General features: G+C 35.4%; 2 protein-coding genes across 7 annotated transcripts in view; both read left to right on the forward strand.

Moving 5' to 3' along the window:
* Positions 1-6,805: 6,805 nt before the first annotated feature.
* On the forward strand, positions 6,806-13,778 carry viml (vimentin like). Its single transcript, XM_058754994.1, has 9 exons — positions 6,806-7,394; positions 8,931-8,991; positions 10,398-10,493; positions 10,891-11,052; positions 11,328-11,453; positions 12,190-12,410; positions 12,548-12,591; positions 12,676-12,761; positions 13,395-13,778. The coding sequence occupies exons 1-9, from the start codon at positions 6,892-6,894 to the stop codon at positions 13,434-13,436; spliced, it is 1,341 nt and encodes a 446-aa protein (XP_058610977.1). The 5' UTR covers positions 6,806-6,891; the 3' UTR covers positions 13,437-13,778.
* Positions 13,779-13,858: 80 nt separating this feature from the next.
* Positions 13,859-17,471, forward strand: part of pde1cb (phosphodiesterase 1C, calmodulin-dependent b) — an 87,717-nt gene continuing 84,104 nt past the window's right edge. For all 6 annotated transcript variants that reach the window (XR_009267507.1, XR_009267508.1, XR_009267509.1 and 3 more), the window contains exon 1: positions 13,859-16,240. Coding sequence is in view for 2 of the 6 variants with exons in the window: in XM_058754979.1 (XP_058610962.1) it covers positions 16,042-16,240 (199 nt within the window). In the remaining 4 variants the exon portion in view is untranslated. The remainder of the gene's footprint in view (positions 16,241-17,471) is intronic.

Below are 17,471 nucleotides of genomic sequence, written 5' to 3' on the forward strand. Positions count from 1 at the left end.
CTCACAAGTCCCGATCTCATCCCACCCTTGTATACAGTATTTTGTAAATATTCAGTCAGTGTGTGACATAATGTGCATCCAGTTGGTCTTTATTACAAAATACCCAATGACAAAAGTCTTTTCAACTTTATCACACGTTGAAATGACGTTCCCTGAGAAGCCAGAATGAAAGTTTTTATAACGTCTTATGATGTCTTCTGAACGTCCAATATTGATGTCCACAGGACCTCTCTCTAGAAGGCTCAAATTTAGTTTGGTTGTAGTCACTGTGGACATATTTTTAATGTCTTATTGTATCATCTGCAGTCTCATTTAGACCATTTATACTGCTTCTAGACCACAAAAACACTCTTAGGCTGCATTCAATTAAAACTCATGCAAATCAACTCAGACATAGCGTGTTTGTATAAAAATCAAGGAAACAAAAGAAACTTCACTCATCATACAGTGGATAACAATTAATACAAAACAAACAGTTTAGTTTAGTTGGGTCCATACAGTATGTTCACCTGTTGGAGCTGAATTGGGGTGGAAAAACTTCTAATTAATTTCTATTTTTTATTTCAAATGCAGTTGACAAAATAACACAAATTGAAATTCTTAATGATGGTACGTTTTTTATTCATGCAATAATCAAGTGTTCACATAACTTTCCTGAATAATATCTGCATGCACAATAATGAAAAGAAGACACAAAATGCTAGTGGACAGGCGCTATTTTCACGCACTAATTTTGTACTTAATATACTAAAAGTGATTCTTTAGTACTTCTTAAGATAAACTTAAGATCATCTAAGTGTACTCAACTGTGCTATTTTGAGACACCATGAATATGAACTAAAATGCACTTTTAACATACTATCTGTATTTAATTTTTTTTTTTATTTACCACTTGTAGTACACTTGAGTATACTAGTATATGAAAGATGGGTTCAAGTGCACTTCACAACAGATAAAGTTTTTAAGATATTACATATGTTATTGTGAAGTTATGTGTTTTAGTGAAAAATTCAAACAACTAAAAGGGATCAATATAAATTTACCTCAGGCACAAACTTGGACCACCTCAGGTGCAAATTAACCAACAGGAGTAGGCCTATATAAAATTACCAAGAGGGGAATTTGAAAACTTCATAACACAGAACAATATAAATATGAAGTGAAATTTAACTTTAAACTGACAAAATGACGAATAAAAATACATTTATAATGCTTACCTTTGGCTTAGCACCCGTTAGTCTGTCAGATGACTGTTAGAGAGCTTCATTTGAGGTGTTGAGCCCCATCCCAGGGGTTAAAGCAAAAAAAAAATCTTTTGACTGAAAATGTTTACTCAGCCAAACCCCATTCTACAGCCATACCCGTCACACACCCAGTTTAAGAGCCGTGCTTTTCTTCTTGTAATTAGGAGCGCTTGTCCTCCTAATTAAAAAATTTAGAAGCACCTAATCAATAATAAAAAATTCTGATCAAAAATTTGCCTTCTTAATACGAGGTGACATTTGACTCAAAGTTTTCTAATTTTATTAAATGTATGCAGTGTTTCCTCTAGGATTTTTTCCAGCTGTGGTGGCAGGACTATTTCCAACGGACCACGCCCCCTCCCCACCCAAGAATCACCTGCACTCAGAATCGAATTTATTTTAACTAAAAAAGACAAGTAAATAGTAAATAATAAAATAAGAACAAATAAATTAATGACAATCAATAGCACAAAAAAAAAAAAAGATACAAATTAAATTATCAGTACTTAAATTTTTTCAGTTTTTATATATATATATATACAGTGGGGCAAAAAAGTATTTAGTCAGCCACCAATTGTGCAAGTTCTCACACTTAAAAAGATGAGAGAGGCCTGTAATTTTCATCATAGGTATACCTCAACTATGAGAGACAAAATTAGAAAATAAATCCAGAAAATCACGTTGTAGGATTTTTAAAGAATTAATTGGTAAATTCCTCTGTAAAATAAGTATTTGGTCACCTACAAACAAGCAAGATTTCTGGCTCTCACAGACCTGTAACTTCTTCTTTAAGAGGCTCCTCTGTCCTCCACTCGTTACCTGTATTAATGGCATCTGTTTGAACTCGTTATCAGTATAAAAGACACCTGTCCACAACCTCAAACAGTCCAACTCCAAACTCCACCATGGCCAAGACCAAAGAGCTGTCAAAGGACACCAGAAACAAAATTGTAGACCTGCACCAGGCTGGGAAGACTGAATCTGCAATAGGTAAGCAGCTTGGTGTGAAGAAATCAACTGTGGGAGCAATTATTAGAAAATGGAAGACATACAAGACCACTGATAATCTCCTCGATCTGGGGCTCCACGCAAGATCTCACCCCGTGGGGTCAAAATGATCACAAGAACTTAGCAAAAATCCCAGAACCACACGAGGGGACCTAGTGAATGACCTGCAGAGAGCTGGGACCAAAGCAACAAAGGCTACCATCAGTAACACACTGCGCCGCCAGGGACTCAAATCCTGCAGTGCCAGACGTGTCCCCCTGCTTAAGCCAGTACATGTCCGGCCCGTCTGAAGTTTGCTAGAGAGCATTTGGATGATCCAGAAGAGGATTGGAGATCTGCATGGAGGAATGGGACAAAATACCAGCAACAGTGTGTGAAAACCTTGTGAAGACTTACAGAAAACATTTGACCTCTGTCATTGCCAACAAAGGGTATATAACAAAGTATTGAGATGAAATTTTGTTATTGACCAAATACTTATTTTCCACCATAATTTGCAAATAAATTCTTTAAAAATCCTACAATGTGATTTTTCTGGATTTTTTTTTTTTTTTTCTCATTTTGTCTCTCATAGTTGAGGTATACCTATGGTGAAAATTACAGGCCTCTCTCATCTTTTTAAGTGGGAGAACTTGCACAATTGGTGGCTAACTAAATACTTTATATATATATATATATATATATATATATATATATCACTATTGCAAACCCATTAGAGTCAAAACAGAGCAGAAAGCATTGAATATTGGAAACGAAGGAGTTGGTCATCTTTGTGTTCAGCTTTGAGAAGTTCAGGTTAGATGTGATTACAGAAAACCATCTGCTCCTGGCATTTTGAAAGCAAAAAACACAGATGTCACTGACAGATATTCAATTGGTCTAAATCAGGGTAAACAACTATCTAAAAATAAGCAAGTTGAAATGGCAGGGGTTATTATATTGAACTAAAACTAACTTGAAATAAAATACTCTAAATAACCAAATAAATAGATAAAAATAATTGATATGTAACTTGAAATCAAATAAAATGTAAATTTTATTTCAGTCAGTGCAAAATTTCTAATTTTAATTTAGATTAACTTGATGTACTTAATAATTAAAACTAAAATAAATATTAATAAAACTATATAAACTTAAAAAAACACTAAAAATTATAAAAACACATAAGAAAATTACCAAAACTTTCGATCACTAAACTAAAATTAAATTGAAGATGTAAAATATAAAAATAAAATTCAAAATATTAAAGAAAACTGTAACCGTATCTGGAATAATACTAAAAATTGCATTCTAGAAATCTCTTTCTAGAATACATTACATACCAAACTTTCTATTATTTGATGTTTTAATCAAATAAAATGAAAAATATGAAAAATATTCAAATTTTGTTGGACTGGAATTCTGTTCTCACCTTGTAATTTTTAGACCTTTTATTCAACTCTAGCCTGAGCTTTAAAATATCCACACTCTGCTTGGCAACAGATTTAGACAAACATGGTGCTAAACAAAAGGACCACAGGCGGCTTCACAAAAGATACAAATGTGTGCAAAAACCTGAAGAATTGAAGCAGACAGAACGGAGTGATTTCTGGCATTGTAAGTTTAAGGTGTTTTTTTTTTTACAGTAAACATGCACACACACACATGCACAAATCTCCTGCTCTTTTATAGATTAGTCAACCCCTCTTTAGCCCTCTGCAGTCCTGGAACCCTTCCATTGCCCTCCTGAGTCGCCATGGCGACCTGAACAAAGACCTCTCAGCCTCATTATTCCTATTGGTGCTGTTGAGAGTAAAGTGCGCCAAACTCATTCTCTATACAAAACCTTTATGAGAACACTGTAAGAAAGTTTTACCATAACTAACACCTTTATCAGCTTAACTCAGCTCAACTCATGAAACACCCACATATCAAAGAGATGTTTCTTTCCAAGTTTTCTAACCTATTCGTTCCTTGGAAAAAGCAGTAGGCCTAACAGTCAAATCAATCATTTCTAATAACCATCAGCATATTACAAAAATAATTTGCATTTAACACTAGAACACATTATAATAACAATACGAGTATGTAGGCTAAGTGCATTTTTTAAGATTAAAAAATAAACCATCCGGATAAACCTTAAATAAATAAATAATAAAAACTTGATTAAAAGTCAAATAATAACATCAAAATTTGTTGTGACAGCATTTTATTCGTACAATTCATTCAGTTCATATGAGTCATTTAGCCTACTACACTGTAAAAAAAAAAAAAAGTTGAGCAAACTTAAAAAAATTTTTTTTTACCAGCTTCAGCAGATTTTTGAGTTTGCGCAACTTATTTTTGTGGGAGATTCTCAAATTTTTGTTGTATAAACTTCAAACGGCAAGTTGAGAAAACTCAAAAATCTTTTTTTTTATAGTGTACACATACTGTGTGGTACAGTATGTTTTTGATTCACTGAGCCGAGTTATAAGAGTCATTTGCTCATTAATCAGAACATGCTGGATGCACTGCAAGTTATTGATTCTCTACAAAGACTCGGCTCATAAGAGTCATTTGATTATTAAATTGGAATACGCTGTGATTCACTACAAAGAATCAGCTCGTGGGAGTCATTTGTTCGTGAAATGGACTGTCTTACTCACTGAAGTTGTTTGTGTTTGTTATTGTGTCCATATCGTGGGATCAATGTAGATCAATGTCGTGCTGGAAACACTGAGCGAGTAACATTTTTACCTTTTGACACGTGTCCTGAAGTAACTAACATAAGCAGCCGAGATGGTCCTCACTGCAGAACACAAGATCCAAGGGGTGAGGTTGGATCCAGATCCAGCTCCTCCCACATTACATAAACCTAACCTACCCGTCTCCACCCCCTGATCCCTAAACCCACCCATCTCCACCCTAAGCCTACCACTCACTGCAGAACAAAGATTCAGAGGGTGGGGTTTGACCAAAGTCTCTTTAAGGTATTCTATAGTCTGGTTGGATCCACATCTAGGGGGTGGAGATGGGTGGGTTTAGGTATATGTAAGGTGGGAGGCGTTGGATCTATGTTTTGGATGTTGAATGTTCCGTGTATACGGTTGCAATCAAACCTGTATGTTGTTAGGGACAATTGACTATATTGACTACTTTAAAAAATGTTTTGAAATAGAAGACAATAATATGCCTACTATAAACTAATACATTGTATGTATTCTAGCAGTAACAAGGAAAACTGATCTTTTTCCTTGCTAGTTAAGGACATGTTTGCCTGAGTTTCCACAGAAAAAGGACATAATGATCAGTGGCTCAAAATCACTTGAGGTAAAACAAAAGAGCTTTTCAGCCAAGTAGGCTGGAGGATATAAGAACCAAGGCCTCATCAAAAATAACAGCACTTGCCGGAAAGCATCTGTATTTTAGTCTGGCTACAGACTGAATATCTAACTACAGTAATCAGCTGTAGTAACTACTGTTATCTAGTGTTCAAAAATATGTAATTTAATGTAGAAGTTTAATTGCAAGGCCTGAGAAAAGACCATGTTAACAGACAAACATGTCGCCTGACCAGAAGGTGTTTCTGCTTCCAAAAACAGCTCAACTTCTAATGACGTTTGTGTGGCTCAAGGGTCTGTTTTTTTCTTAACTGGATGATTCGTTTAGGATGAAGTGGCTGTAAACAACTGCTGTGATCTCTCTTGTTTTCTACTGCAGACTCACTTTACAGGTTAAAATAGTTCTTGAAATAGCTGGAACAAAAATGTCAAGACTCACCGAAACACGAAAGGCCTGTGGATGTGATTATGTGTGAAGTAACCTGTGAAACTTAGCCGGTTGTGTAGTTTGTGAGACAGATTTCTGGTGCCATTCGATCAAGATCAGCTCAGCGTAATTATTAGAAACATTTAGCTGAATATTCAGTGAGTGATAATCACAGAATATACTGACACAACATATTTACAATTTGTGTGTTTTATTTGTGAAAGCAGCTTTCTATATCACAAGTAGTGCATAGAAACAAATAAATAATGTGTAACGCAAAGACCTTCATCTAGAGCTTGGATAGTTCAGACATGATAAAACATATTTTCCAAGATAATGAGTTGTGAATAAAGAAATGCAACAGTCATCCTGATAATATTCAAGGTAACAAGAAAAAAGATTAAACTAATCTTTTTAATAGGATTCTTTGAATCAAAGCCCTCCAGTAAATCCAGTAATGTCCTATTTATTTTAATTTTATTTTATGACACAAAATAAACTATAAAAAATCTAAAAACTAAATAAAACAATGAATCAATATTTATTCTATGAATAATTATTACATATTTAATTAAGGAACAAACATATAAATGTAGCCTATGTTTGGATTTGGTGAAATAAGTGGTAGTTTCAAATCTATTAAATTTCTAAATGCCATAGGCTATATTAAAAAGGACATTTCTGTCATTTATTTCCTCAGTAGGCGGAGAGCATTAAAATAACTCTAGAAACTCGTCTCAGTCTCATAGGGTTCTGCTAGTGTCACTCAAATCCTCCAGCACCGTTATGTGATTTGCATAATGAGTTGACTATAAATGATGCTTCCTCTCCTCTCGGACTATCGCTCCCCGTTTGGGACAGTTCCTGAAGAGATAAACGGTGCTCTGAGTTACAGCTTCTGAAGTTCACGATGTCTGCCTCCTCCTACAGAAAGCGCTTTGGAGATGTGGGCCGGAGCAGCTCGTTCTCCAGCCGTCAGACCTCCAGCTCCGTGCGCTCTCGGGTGTCTTTCGGCGTCTCCTCGGCTCCGGCCATTTACGCGTCGAAGAGCTCCAAAGTCCGAAGCAGCGCGGCGATGCCACGACTGACCTCCGAGATCCTGGACTTTAACCTCTCGGACGCCCTAAATGTGGAATTCAAGGCGAACCGGCTGAATGAAAAGGCGCAGATGCAGTCGCTGAACGACCGCTTCGCCAGTTTCATCGAGAAGGTGCGTTTCCTGGAGCAACAGAACAAGATCCTGTGCGCGGAGCTGGAGCAGCTTCGGGGCCAGAGATCGTCGCGCATCACGGATCTGTATGAGGAGGAGATGCGCGACCTGAGACGCCAGGTGGACCAGCTCACCATGGAGAAGGCACGCGTGGAAGTGACGCGAGACAACTTCGCAGAAGATTTAGAGCTGCTCAGAGAGAAGTAATAAAAATGTGTTCTAAGAATTTTCTGTGAATTTAAACACGTTTTTCTTTTTTGAAAGTTCCCTGAGCATTCTGAAACAAGTAGTTACATTCAAAAAATGTTTGAAGAACGTTTCTGAAAAAAGTAACGTTTTGAGTGAACGTTTTATTAACGTTACTGGAAGGGCGTTTGTTTAACTTTGAGAGAAACTTGCCATACAGTTCCAGGCAACTAACAAAAATATAAGAGTTATGAAAACAACATTTCTCTGTATTTTCTGTCAACTTAAAAAAAAAACTGTTTTTCCTGGTTATGTAAAGGAAACATTAAATTAGGAACTCATTCCATTTTTTTAAACATTCATAGGAAAGTTACTTTTTGAATGTTCTCTGGATGTTCTGAAACAGGTAGCCTAGTTACAAAAAAAAAGTTACATGAGCAACAACTAAAAGTTTATGAAACTGAAGAATTACAAAACTATGTAGCTTATGTAAAGTTGTTCTGCTAACATATTGAGAACATCATTAAAGATGGCATTAAATGAATGTTTTATTACCATGACTGGAAGAACATTTGTTCATAACTTTGAGAGAACCTTACCAGGATGTTTTAAGAATGTTCTCTGTTCGCTGGGGTGGCCCCCAAAAAGTATTTATTCATACACTTTTGGGTATGTTAAATTATGAATGCATTGCATTAGATCATATTGAATATCAAACCAAATATCATCTGCAGTGTCTTAAATATAAACACTTTCAGCAAAACATTTCACAAAAAAAAAAAAAAAACATTTAAACAAAAGGTACTTGTTTTGGGAGCAAAGTATATGAGAAAAACATCCCTTTTATTGAATAAGCTGTTTTAATTAAAAATCTTTTTTTCTTTTCTTTTATCCCATTCTAGGTGCAACAGTAATCTTGCAAAATTTCTCGTTATATGCAAATACTTTTGCGATAGCAATTTATTTTTAGGTAACAAATTAAGGACATTCTCATTCAAAATAATAAAAGCATTATGCATATAAAAAAAAAGTGTTCAAAATAAACTCCTAATTTTTCTTCTTTTAGTAACCATTCAATTCTTTGCAACAAATGATCATTTAAAAGTTATTAAATATTTCAATTCGTTCACCTCAGTTGATTTTTGTAACTGCACACAGTGACCTCATGCGTCAGGATAACTGTGCAGTGTAGTGACAGACCAGTGTTTAGGAAAGTGTTGTGGCAGTGTTTGCTTTTTAGTGTTTTGGAAAATATAAAATCAATAGTCCCTTTTACCTCAGGGACCTTTAGCCTTGATGCAGCCTGTGCAGAATGAAGACAAAACATATTTGGAAACTTTGTGGATGTCCAACATCATTTGTTTGCACATACCATTTTTTATGATTTGTGATCTAATGCAATGAAATCATTTCAAGTGTCTAAATACATCTTGGGACTAGAGTAGTGTAATAATTAATAATTAATTTTAAAGAATTATATCAGGCAGAATGTTTTTTGCATTAGAAAATATTTGAAAATGAACTGTTTTTTTATTGACGTCTGTCATTTCCAGACTGCAGGAGGAGATTCTTCAGCGAGAAGATGCAGAGAGCAACATGAGGAGTTACAGACAAGTAAAACATCTTTATAACTAATGGTTTTGAGAAACATACTCAACTTTTTTTTTTTTTCAAATGACAATGGTTAAAGAATCTGCAGTAAGAGTCTACTGCAAGGGTAAATAATTCAGTTACAGTAGATGGTCCAGGCATAAAAAAAACTTTGAAGGAAATTATTTCATGAGGCCTTTGCTGATGCAAATACTTAAAGATGGTATTGCAACTGCTGTTAACAGTTTCTGAGGTATGGTAATACATGTTGCAACACTTAACCCTTGGGTGGAGTTTTCAGGATGTAGATGTAAAAATTTGAGCAACGTAGGATGAATTGATAACATTGTGTAATTTCTGCATCTGGGTGGATGATTGAGCACACAAAGAGATGCAAGAGAAGTGAACATTTTTAAAATAGTACAATAATTGTATAAAACCATTCAAAGGTTTTTTTTGTTTTTTTTTTAAAGAAATTAATTCTTTTATTCAGCAAGGATGCACTGAATTGATCAAAAGTGACAGTAACTGAAGTGACTTCAGTTTCAAATTTATTAATAAATGCTGTTCTTTTGACATTTCTGTTCATCAAAGAATCCTGAAAAAAAGTGTCAACAAAAATATTCAAAATTGATAATAATAATAAGAAATGTTTCTTTTTTGCATCACAACAATAAATTACATTTTAAAATATATTCAAATAGAAAACATTTTTTTATTTATTTTAATAATATTTCACAATATTACTGGTCTTACTGCATTTTTGATCAAATGCAGCCTTGGTGAGCATAAGAGGCTTCTTTCAAAAATACTAAAAATCTTACCGACCCCAAACTTTCTAATGGTAAACAGAAATTTATCAAGTTAAATATAATGATGAATCTATTAATAATCATTGGACTAAATTTCCTAAAATCTCCACAGGGTGTGCTATGACCAAACTAACTTCTATTTGCAGCTATATTTCTCTGCTAGCGGCTCTGGTTTGTGTCAGTGTTTGAGGAACGGCTCAGTGTGGCATGTCAGGCTCAGAGCGGAATGTCTTTGTTTCTGGCATTAGCGCTGGGAAATCTCCATTGCTGCTGATTGCTCTTCCAGCAGACCAGCAGACCCTGACAAAGCAAACTGTTGTGACTGAACTGGTTGCCAAGGGCAGGAATGTCTGGATACGTGTGTGTGTGTGTGTGTGTGTGTGTGAGAGAGAGCGTGTGTCAAGCATAAAAATAGTGCGAGTGTTAAAGCCTCTGTTTATTCATGGTTTAAATGCGGGCTGTGGTAGTCCTGTCAGCAGACATCCGAATGGTGCCACACAGACTGCAGGGCATCGTGCCCGGCCCAGATACTCATTAAAAACACAAAGACCTCTTCACGGTGTACTTTCTGTGCATGTGTGCTCAATACAACAGTGCTGTCATATTAATGTTTTGCAGGATGTGGATAACGCTGCTCTTGCTCGAGTGGATCTGGAGAGGAAGGTGGAGTCTCTTCGGGATGAACTTGCCTTCCTCAAAAATCTCCATGATGAGGTAAGATACACAGCTTCCTTTTCGTTTTAAAAGGCATTTCATGACAGATAAATGCATCTAATTACCACCGCCACACCCTCAACATTATTGTTGCTCCTCTATGCCCCGCCTTTCTGAAACTCGTCGATTTTTACAAAGCTTATCGGTTTTCGGACCAGTCTTGATTTTTATAAAGAATATCTCTTTGGGTTTGAGACTTTAGTCTTTGCAACTTTAGGGATCTTATCTATGCACGAACAGCTTGTAACACTCCAAAGAGAAAGGAAAACTCGCATCATATGACCCCTTTAAAATGTCAATATTTAGCTCTATTTGTATGATCACACAACACAAGAAAAGGAGGATGACAGAAGCTATTCAGAAAGCACTACATGGGAATCTCTCGGTCTGTCTGCAGGAGCTGGTTGAGCTGCAGGCACAGATCCAGGGCCAGCAGGTGCAGGTGGATATGGACCTGGCCAAACCTGATCTGACAGCCGCTCTTAGAGACGTCCGACTGCAGTATGAGAACCTGGCAACCAAAAACATCCAGGAGTCGGAGGATTGGTACAAATCCAAGGTATTTAACATGAGCCTTTTCACCATTTATTCATGAGCCATTTATTTACTCCTTTGGGTTCCTTTTTATTTCTGTTTTGCTACTAATTTTTTTCTGCAAGTCATAATTTTCAGATGAGCAAGTTCTGCTTTTAACATTCATGTAATGGATGAAATAATGGACCCTTGTTCATTAAAATCACTTTTATGTTTAATCACTTTTAGATTACAGTAGTTCTTCTTCCTGTTTACAACCTCTGCCCTCTTTTGTTAACTTGTGTCTTCCTTCACTGCCAGTTTGCTGACCTGACAGAAGCGGCTAACAAGAGTAATGAAGCTCTGCGATTGGTCAAGCAGGAGGCCAATGAGTACCGGCGTCAGGTGCAGGCGCTCACCTGCGAGGTGGACGCGCTCAAGGGAACCGTAAGCATCTTATAATTACCAGTTAGACTTATTCTTTGGCCAGAAATGCGATGACTGTGACTGTAACAACAAACCTCAGCACTCAAGGGGGCCACAGAGTTTTCCTGTGCCATTAAACCAGATGGGTTATTATTCAGGCAGCTAGTTATAAACATGACAAACTGACAGTTTAACTAACCTTTCTATTCAAACAGATGCTCTACAATGATAGTAGTTGACTTGAAAGAGACAACTGACAGTAGAAGAAGATAATTTACAATAATACCTGCTATAGTGCCTCTTGTGGCAATGCTTAGAATGAAAAATTGTGCTCAGACAAATTTTATAATGACATGCAAAGCAACAAATATACATTTTCCGAATAATAATATTAATCATATTTCAAATATTCAGAAATATTCAAGTGAATAGAAACATCTGTTTTCTGAATAAATTAAATTATTAAAAATGTTAAATTTCAAATATTATTCTGAATAGAAATATTTTATTTTATTTTAATTTGTTTTGTGGTTGTGACGCAGACATGTTTATAGACATATTATATTATTTACTTTAAAAAAAAACTTTTATTTATTTTAATTTTTTTATTTATTTAACTTTTTGCTTGGAACTAATATTTAATATTTATACGAACAGTAGGGCTGGGACAATAAATCGATGCAGAATCGATTCCTGGATCGATCAGTAACAATTTGGATAATGTATTCTAAATCTATTCTTTATGTAAATAATGCAGAATGAGTCTCTGGAGCGTCAGATGAGGGAGACAGAGGAGAACTTTGCAATGGAGTCATCGAGTGCCCAGGACAATATCACTCGGCTGGAGGAGGACATACGGAACATGAAGGACGAGATGGCAAAACATCTGCATGAGTATCAGGATCTGCTCAATGTCAAGATGGCCCTGGACATCGAGATCGCCACCTACAGGAAACTTCTGGAGGGGGAGGAGAGCAGGTGAACACTTTCAGTACATTAGGGCTTAATTCATTTATTGAGATGCTGCCGTTTCATGGACATGGTTTAATTTGGGTTGAAGCAAAATGTTATTATGTTTTATAAAATAATGCTACTCTTTATTCTCTTGGATGTAGAATTTCAACCCCTGTTCCAAACTTCTCCTCCTTCAGTCTGAGAGGTAAGACATCAAGTCACCAATACACATCATAATGAAACATATAAAAATGTGTTTGTAATTGAAGATAATCTTGCATTTTGACAGAAACGATGCTTGAGTCCAAGCCTGTTATTGAAAATACATTTACTAAGAAAGTTCTCATTAAGACCATTGAGACCAGAGATGGACAGGTATGTGTATGCTTACCACAATATTTCACACAGTCTTACGATTATTAAGAAGTAAAAAGGTTTGAAACAACACTGTTTCTGGAGTGTATCACTTACTGGGTGTATTTTACAAAAACATGCAGGTCACAACATACATACATATATATATATATTTAAATACATGAATGAATGAATGCTGATTTTCCTATTTACTATTTTTTTATTTTAATTGTTCAGAAAATTAAGCATGTGAGAGCAGGTTTTTGCAGTGTGACATTATTTTATTAACAATTAAGCTAATTTCCCCCAAAATATAATTATGTTATGCTTATTAAGAAGTAAAAAGGTTTGAAAAGCCAAAATAGTTGTCAGGTCACAACTAAGGGTTAGAGAAATAAAATAAAATAAAACTTAGAAAATGAAGCATATGATAGGATTTTGCAAATTTGCACTACAATTATGCACTTTCCCCATAATTTTATTGTTTTATTTATCTTTTGTAACTGACATCTCTATGATCTCTAATATGAATCCCTACAATTTACAATATTAAGTAAGTTTCTACAGTGAACCTGAAATAAATCTAATCTAATTTTAAGTCTGTGATTTCATCTGGGTCTCTCATGAACACTTTCACTCTTCTCTTCCATTAAGGTGATCAATGAGTCCACTCAGAACCACGATGACCTGGAGTGATGAAGGAAATCTCCTACTGTTATCATCCACTGCAAGCAACCAACTGCAGCAACTTTCTGTATCCCAACTATCAACTAAATCTAATGTGAACAACCCACAATAACCTGCTTCAAAGTGCCTTTACATCTGCCAAAAGATACAAGTATTTGAGCCTGTAGAGGAAATAACACACAAGCACAGAAACAGCATGACCTTTAGCGTACTGTGAATCTTTTTATTGTCTAAACCTGCATTTATCTTCCAAATAGCATTTTTGAGCCAATATGATTTTGTTTAAGCAAAATGCTACAATAAACACAATCAAAGAAGGGTACAAAGAACCTCATTCTTTGTCTGAATGTTCTTCCATGGGCTATTATTATTATTATTGTGGTAAATTTGCAAAAAACAAACTACATTTTTTACAAAGTAAAACAGTTAAAGCCTCAATATCAAAAATCAAAAAAGAATGTTTAAATGATTCCATTTTACTCAAAGGTATTTATTACTCGGTTCCTGGTCTTGGTTTTGAAGCCCATCAATGCCATCTTGTGGACCAGAAAATAGGAGCATCCTCAAGTTTTAATGGACCTTTTCTAAACAAGGTGCTTCTCTCAGTGAGGAGCATCCGTGTCCTCTATTAACAGAGTGTCCTCTGTTCACGTGGGACAGGATGTGTGTTCTTGTCTGTTTGTTCCAGTGATGGAGACTTGTACTCCCTGGACACGAGTGTTCAAGTTCCTGTTCGCTCCCAGGGAAGCACACCTAGAACTCATGTGTTTAGTGTCATAACCCAATGGAATTTTTAAAGAAACAGCTCACCTGAAAATAATTTACCTCATGCCATTCCAAATGCATATGACCGTCTTCTGTGTAATACAAAAGGAGAATTTTTGAAGAATGTCCATGCTACTTATTAATTCAGAGAGGGAAGACAGTGATTAAAGGGATGTCAAGCTACAAAAAAGTATCATAAAAGTAGTCCAATCATCCACTACATTTTGTGTCATCCAAAGCCATACAATTGCTTTGTGTGATGGACAAGCTGAATTTTTAGTTGCTATGTTCTACAATCTACCCATTTGTTAGTTGTCACATCTCATTTACACTCGTTTTCACATATTCATATTCAGCATCAGTTACAACGGGTACTCATGCATCCTCTGGCAAATTGAAGCAATCTTGAATTGTTTTACTTTTAAAAAATACTTAAAAATATATGTTAGTGCAACGTTGGCCAGCAGCAAACTTGCTACCAGCTGATCACACCAGTTTAAGGTGGTCAGCTTGGTTAGTAACATATTGGTCAACTACTCATTAGTAAATGTATCTCTTATGACCAGCAATAGCTAGACACCAGCTGTCAAACTGGATTTTGCATCAGGGATGAGAACGAAAATAGAGAAATACTGTATACGGTTGCTACCAGTTTTAAAATAATGCATTACAAAATTGCGTTACTCCCTAAAAAAGTAACTGTTGTTACTTTTTATAGAAAATAATGTGTTATGTTTCTTTTGCATTACTTTTTCTCATCTTGGCACCTCAAACAAACCTTTCTGCAGTGCTACCATTTTGAATTGCAGAAGAATAGCACAGTAGAAGAAAGAAACTTCAACACTCTTACTTCAGCAATGAAACACAAATGTGATTCGTATGGTTGGATGATATTTGTATGGTTGGATTATCATCGAAGGTCAGCTGTAGACACTGGTTAATAAATTAGAATGAAATACCTAAAGAATATTTGTATTATTGAACATTATTATTGCATGTTTGCGCCATATTCTGAGTTTGCATTTATTAATTTTAGGAATAGGCCTACTGAATCTGTTTTTGTGCAAGTGATATCACATTTAAGCTGTCCTTCAATAAATGGGAAAACAAAGTATAGCCTAATTAATGTTACTTTTTTTGAAAATCTAGAATTGATATATTTTCAAAAAAGTAATTTAGAAATGTGGAAGATATTTTTTTCTTGTAAATTAAAAAGTAATTCGTTACTTTACTAGTTATTGAAAAAGTAGGCTAATCTGATTACGTAACTCGCATTACTTGTAATGATGACAGAATTTTATTTAGCCTATTTCTGATAGGCTACATTTTTTGAAGTATATTTTTTGTTAAAGCAAAACTGTGAACAAACAGTGAGTAGGCTATACACGTGCCATTGAACTAATGGAGAATGTTGATTTCCAATGTTAAACCTTCTTTATAAATCATTTTAATTGTGAAAGTAATTGTATATTCGCAGCTCGCCAGTGTCGGATTTCATTACTGTGATACACTTGACAGACTAATTAAAGATGCTTGTTTTCAACGCTCTCGACCCCAGAGACTCGTGTTTGCCAAACTAACTTTATTCATGTGACGACCGCGCTCTTCTCTCGGGAAAGCGCACAGGAGATTTCCGCTGGTTTTCATCGTTTCTAGCCGACAAAATGACTTACAGATAGACCGAACCGAATGCGAGGAAGGTGGATCAGCACATGAGGACACGGTTTGCTTAGTATCGTATCACTTAATGAGGACGCCACAGCAATGACAGAGTCTGAATCCGAGTCATGAAGTGTGTAACCGTGTTTCCAGAGCAGACGGTCAGTCAGCTGAAGGCTGTTTGGCAGAGATGGGCTCAGTGACCTCAGCCTTCACCAGGTCTCGCAACACGTTGGTCAAAGTGGGTTCGGAGCCGCAGAAAGAGCCGGACGGGAAAACGCGGAGCGGGTCCGGTTTGATCGCAAAACAAACTAGCAAACAACCGCTGGCGCGGAAAACAACCGGCGCCTCGAGAGCAAACACACCACAAGCTCCTGCGTCTGCTACAGGTGAGTTTCTGCCAGCTTCTGTCTTCATTCATATCCTTATGAAGGTGGATTAAACTAAGAAAATGTAGTGGTTTTAATGGTTATAATAGGAATTGTATTGGTTTTAATGGAAACTATAATGGTGTCTGTGATGGATTCTATTGGTGGGATGATAAAAACCTATTGGAAAAATGCCCAAAACACACTACAAAAAGGAATTTTGTAATGGTTTTACTGGATAAAAGCTAATGGTTTATAATGGTATTATAATTAAAACATTTGGAATTTCTGTGATGGTTTCTATTGGGCTTCTACTGTTTTTGTTTTTTTTAGCAGGGTAATGTTTTTGTTATAGCCTAGTTGATTTGCTTATTTACAGCAGCTCCAAAATTAGAACTATGGAGTCTTAGGACGTTTATAACAATAAAGGTCATTGCATTACATATCAAAACATCAAACGAAACCAAAATGGGAAGAGTTTTTCACCCATGTTTTGCAGTTACTTTAGGGTCATGTGACAGTTAGGCTTATTGTTTTGTTATTGACAGAACAGTTAATATCATGTCTGACATCTAACTGTAAAAATTCTTATAGGCTGAAATAGTTTGTTTTCTTTTTAATTAGTAGTGAATTTAAAAAACAAAAGAAAACATTTAGAATAATCAGAAAACAATTCGTACCAAAGTGACTTTTTACGCTGAAAATATTTTCAATTTATGATAGATTTAATTTATAATTTAAAATATATACTGTACATATTTAATATTTTTCTGGGTTTAAAGTGTGAAGGCGTTTGAAGTCTTAAAGTTATATATAAAAAAAAAAAGTAATTTATATATTAAATAAGTAGCGAATTTTTTAAAATATTATCAATGATACTTTCAAAAAATGGTCAAGAAGTGAGTTCTTCACCAACTGCGATACGTACTCTGACAAGATTTAGGATGCTTGTGTGACAAGGTCAATAAGTTGTTGACCTTTTACCTTTTCTGAAAAAGCATGATGAAAATGTGTCGATAATCATGACTCAAAAATTCCTGATTCATATTTGTGATTTAAAAAAATCACATTCATTTATTTTTGTGAAAATAAGATTATGTTATATAAGTTTGGCTATCTTATTTTATTTTTTATCAACATTAATATATTTTTAAGTGAGCTGAAGTGTCCAGATACTCTTTTGGGGTTCACTGTATTCATCTGCTTGTATTAGGTAATTGTGGAATTTCAGCGCATGCCTTCATGAGACGGG

This window comes from Onychostoma macrolepis, chromosome 02, assembly GCF_012432095.1.
Source record: "Onychostoma macrolepis isolate SWU-2019 chromosome 02, ASM1243209v1, whole genome shotgun sequence".
Classification (NCBI taxonomy): Eukaryota; Metazoa; Chordata; class Actinopteri; order Cypriniformes; family Cyprinidae; genus Onychostoma; species Onychostoma macrolepis.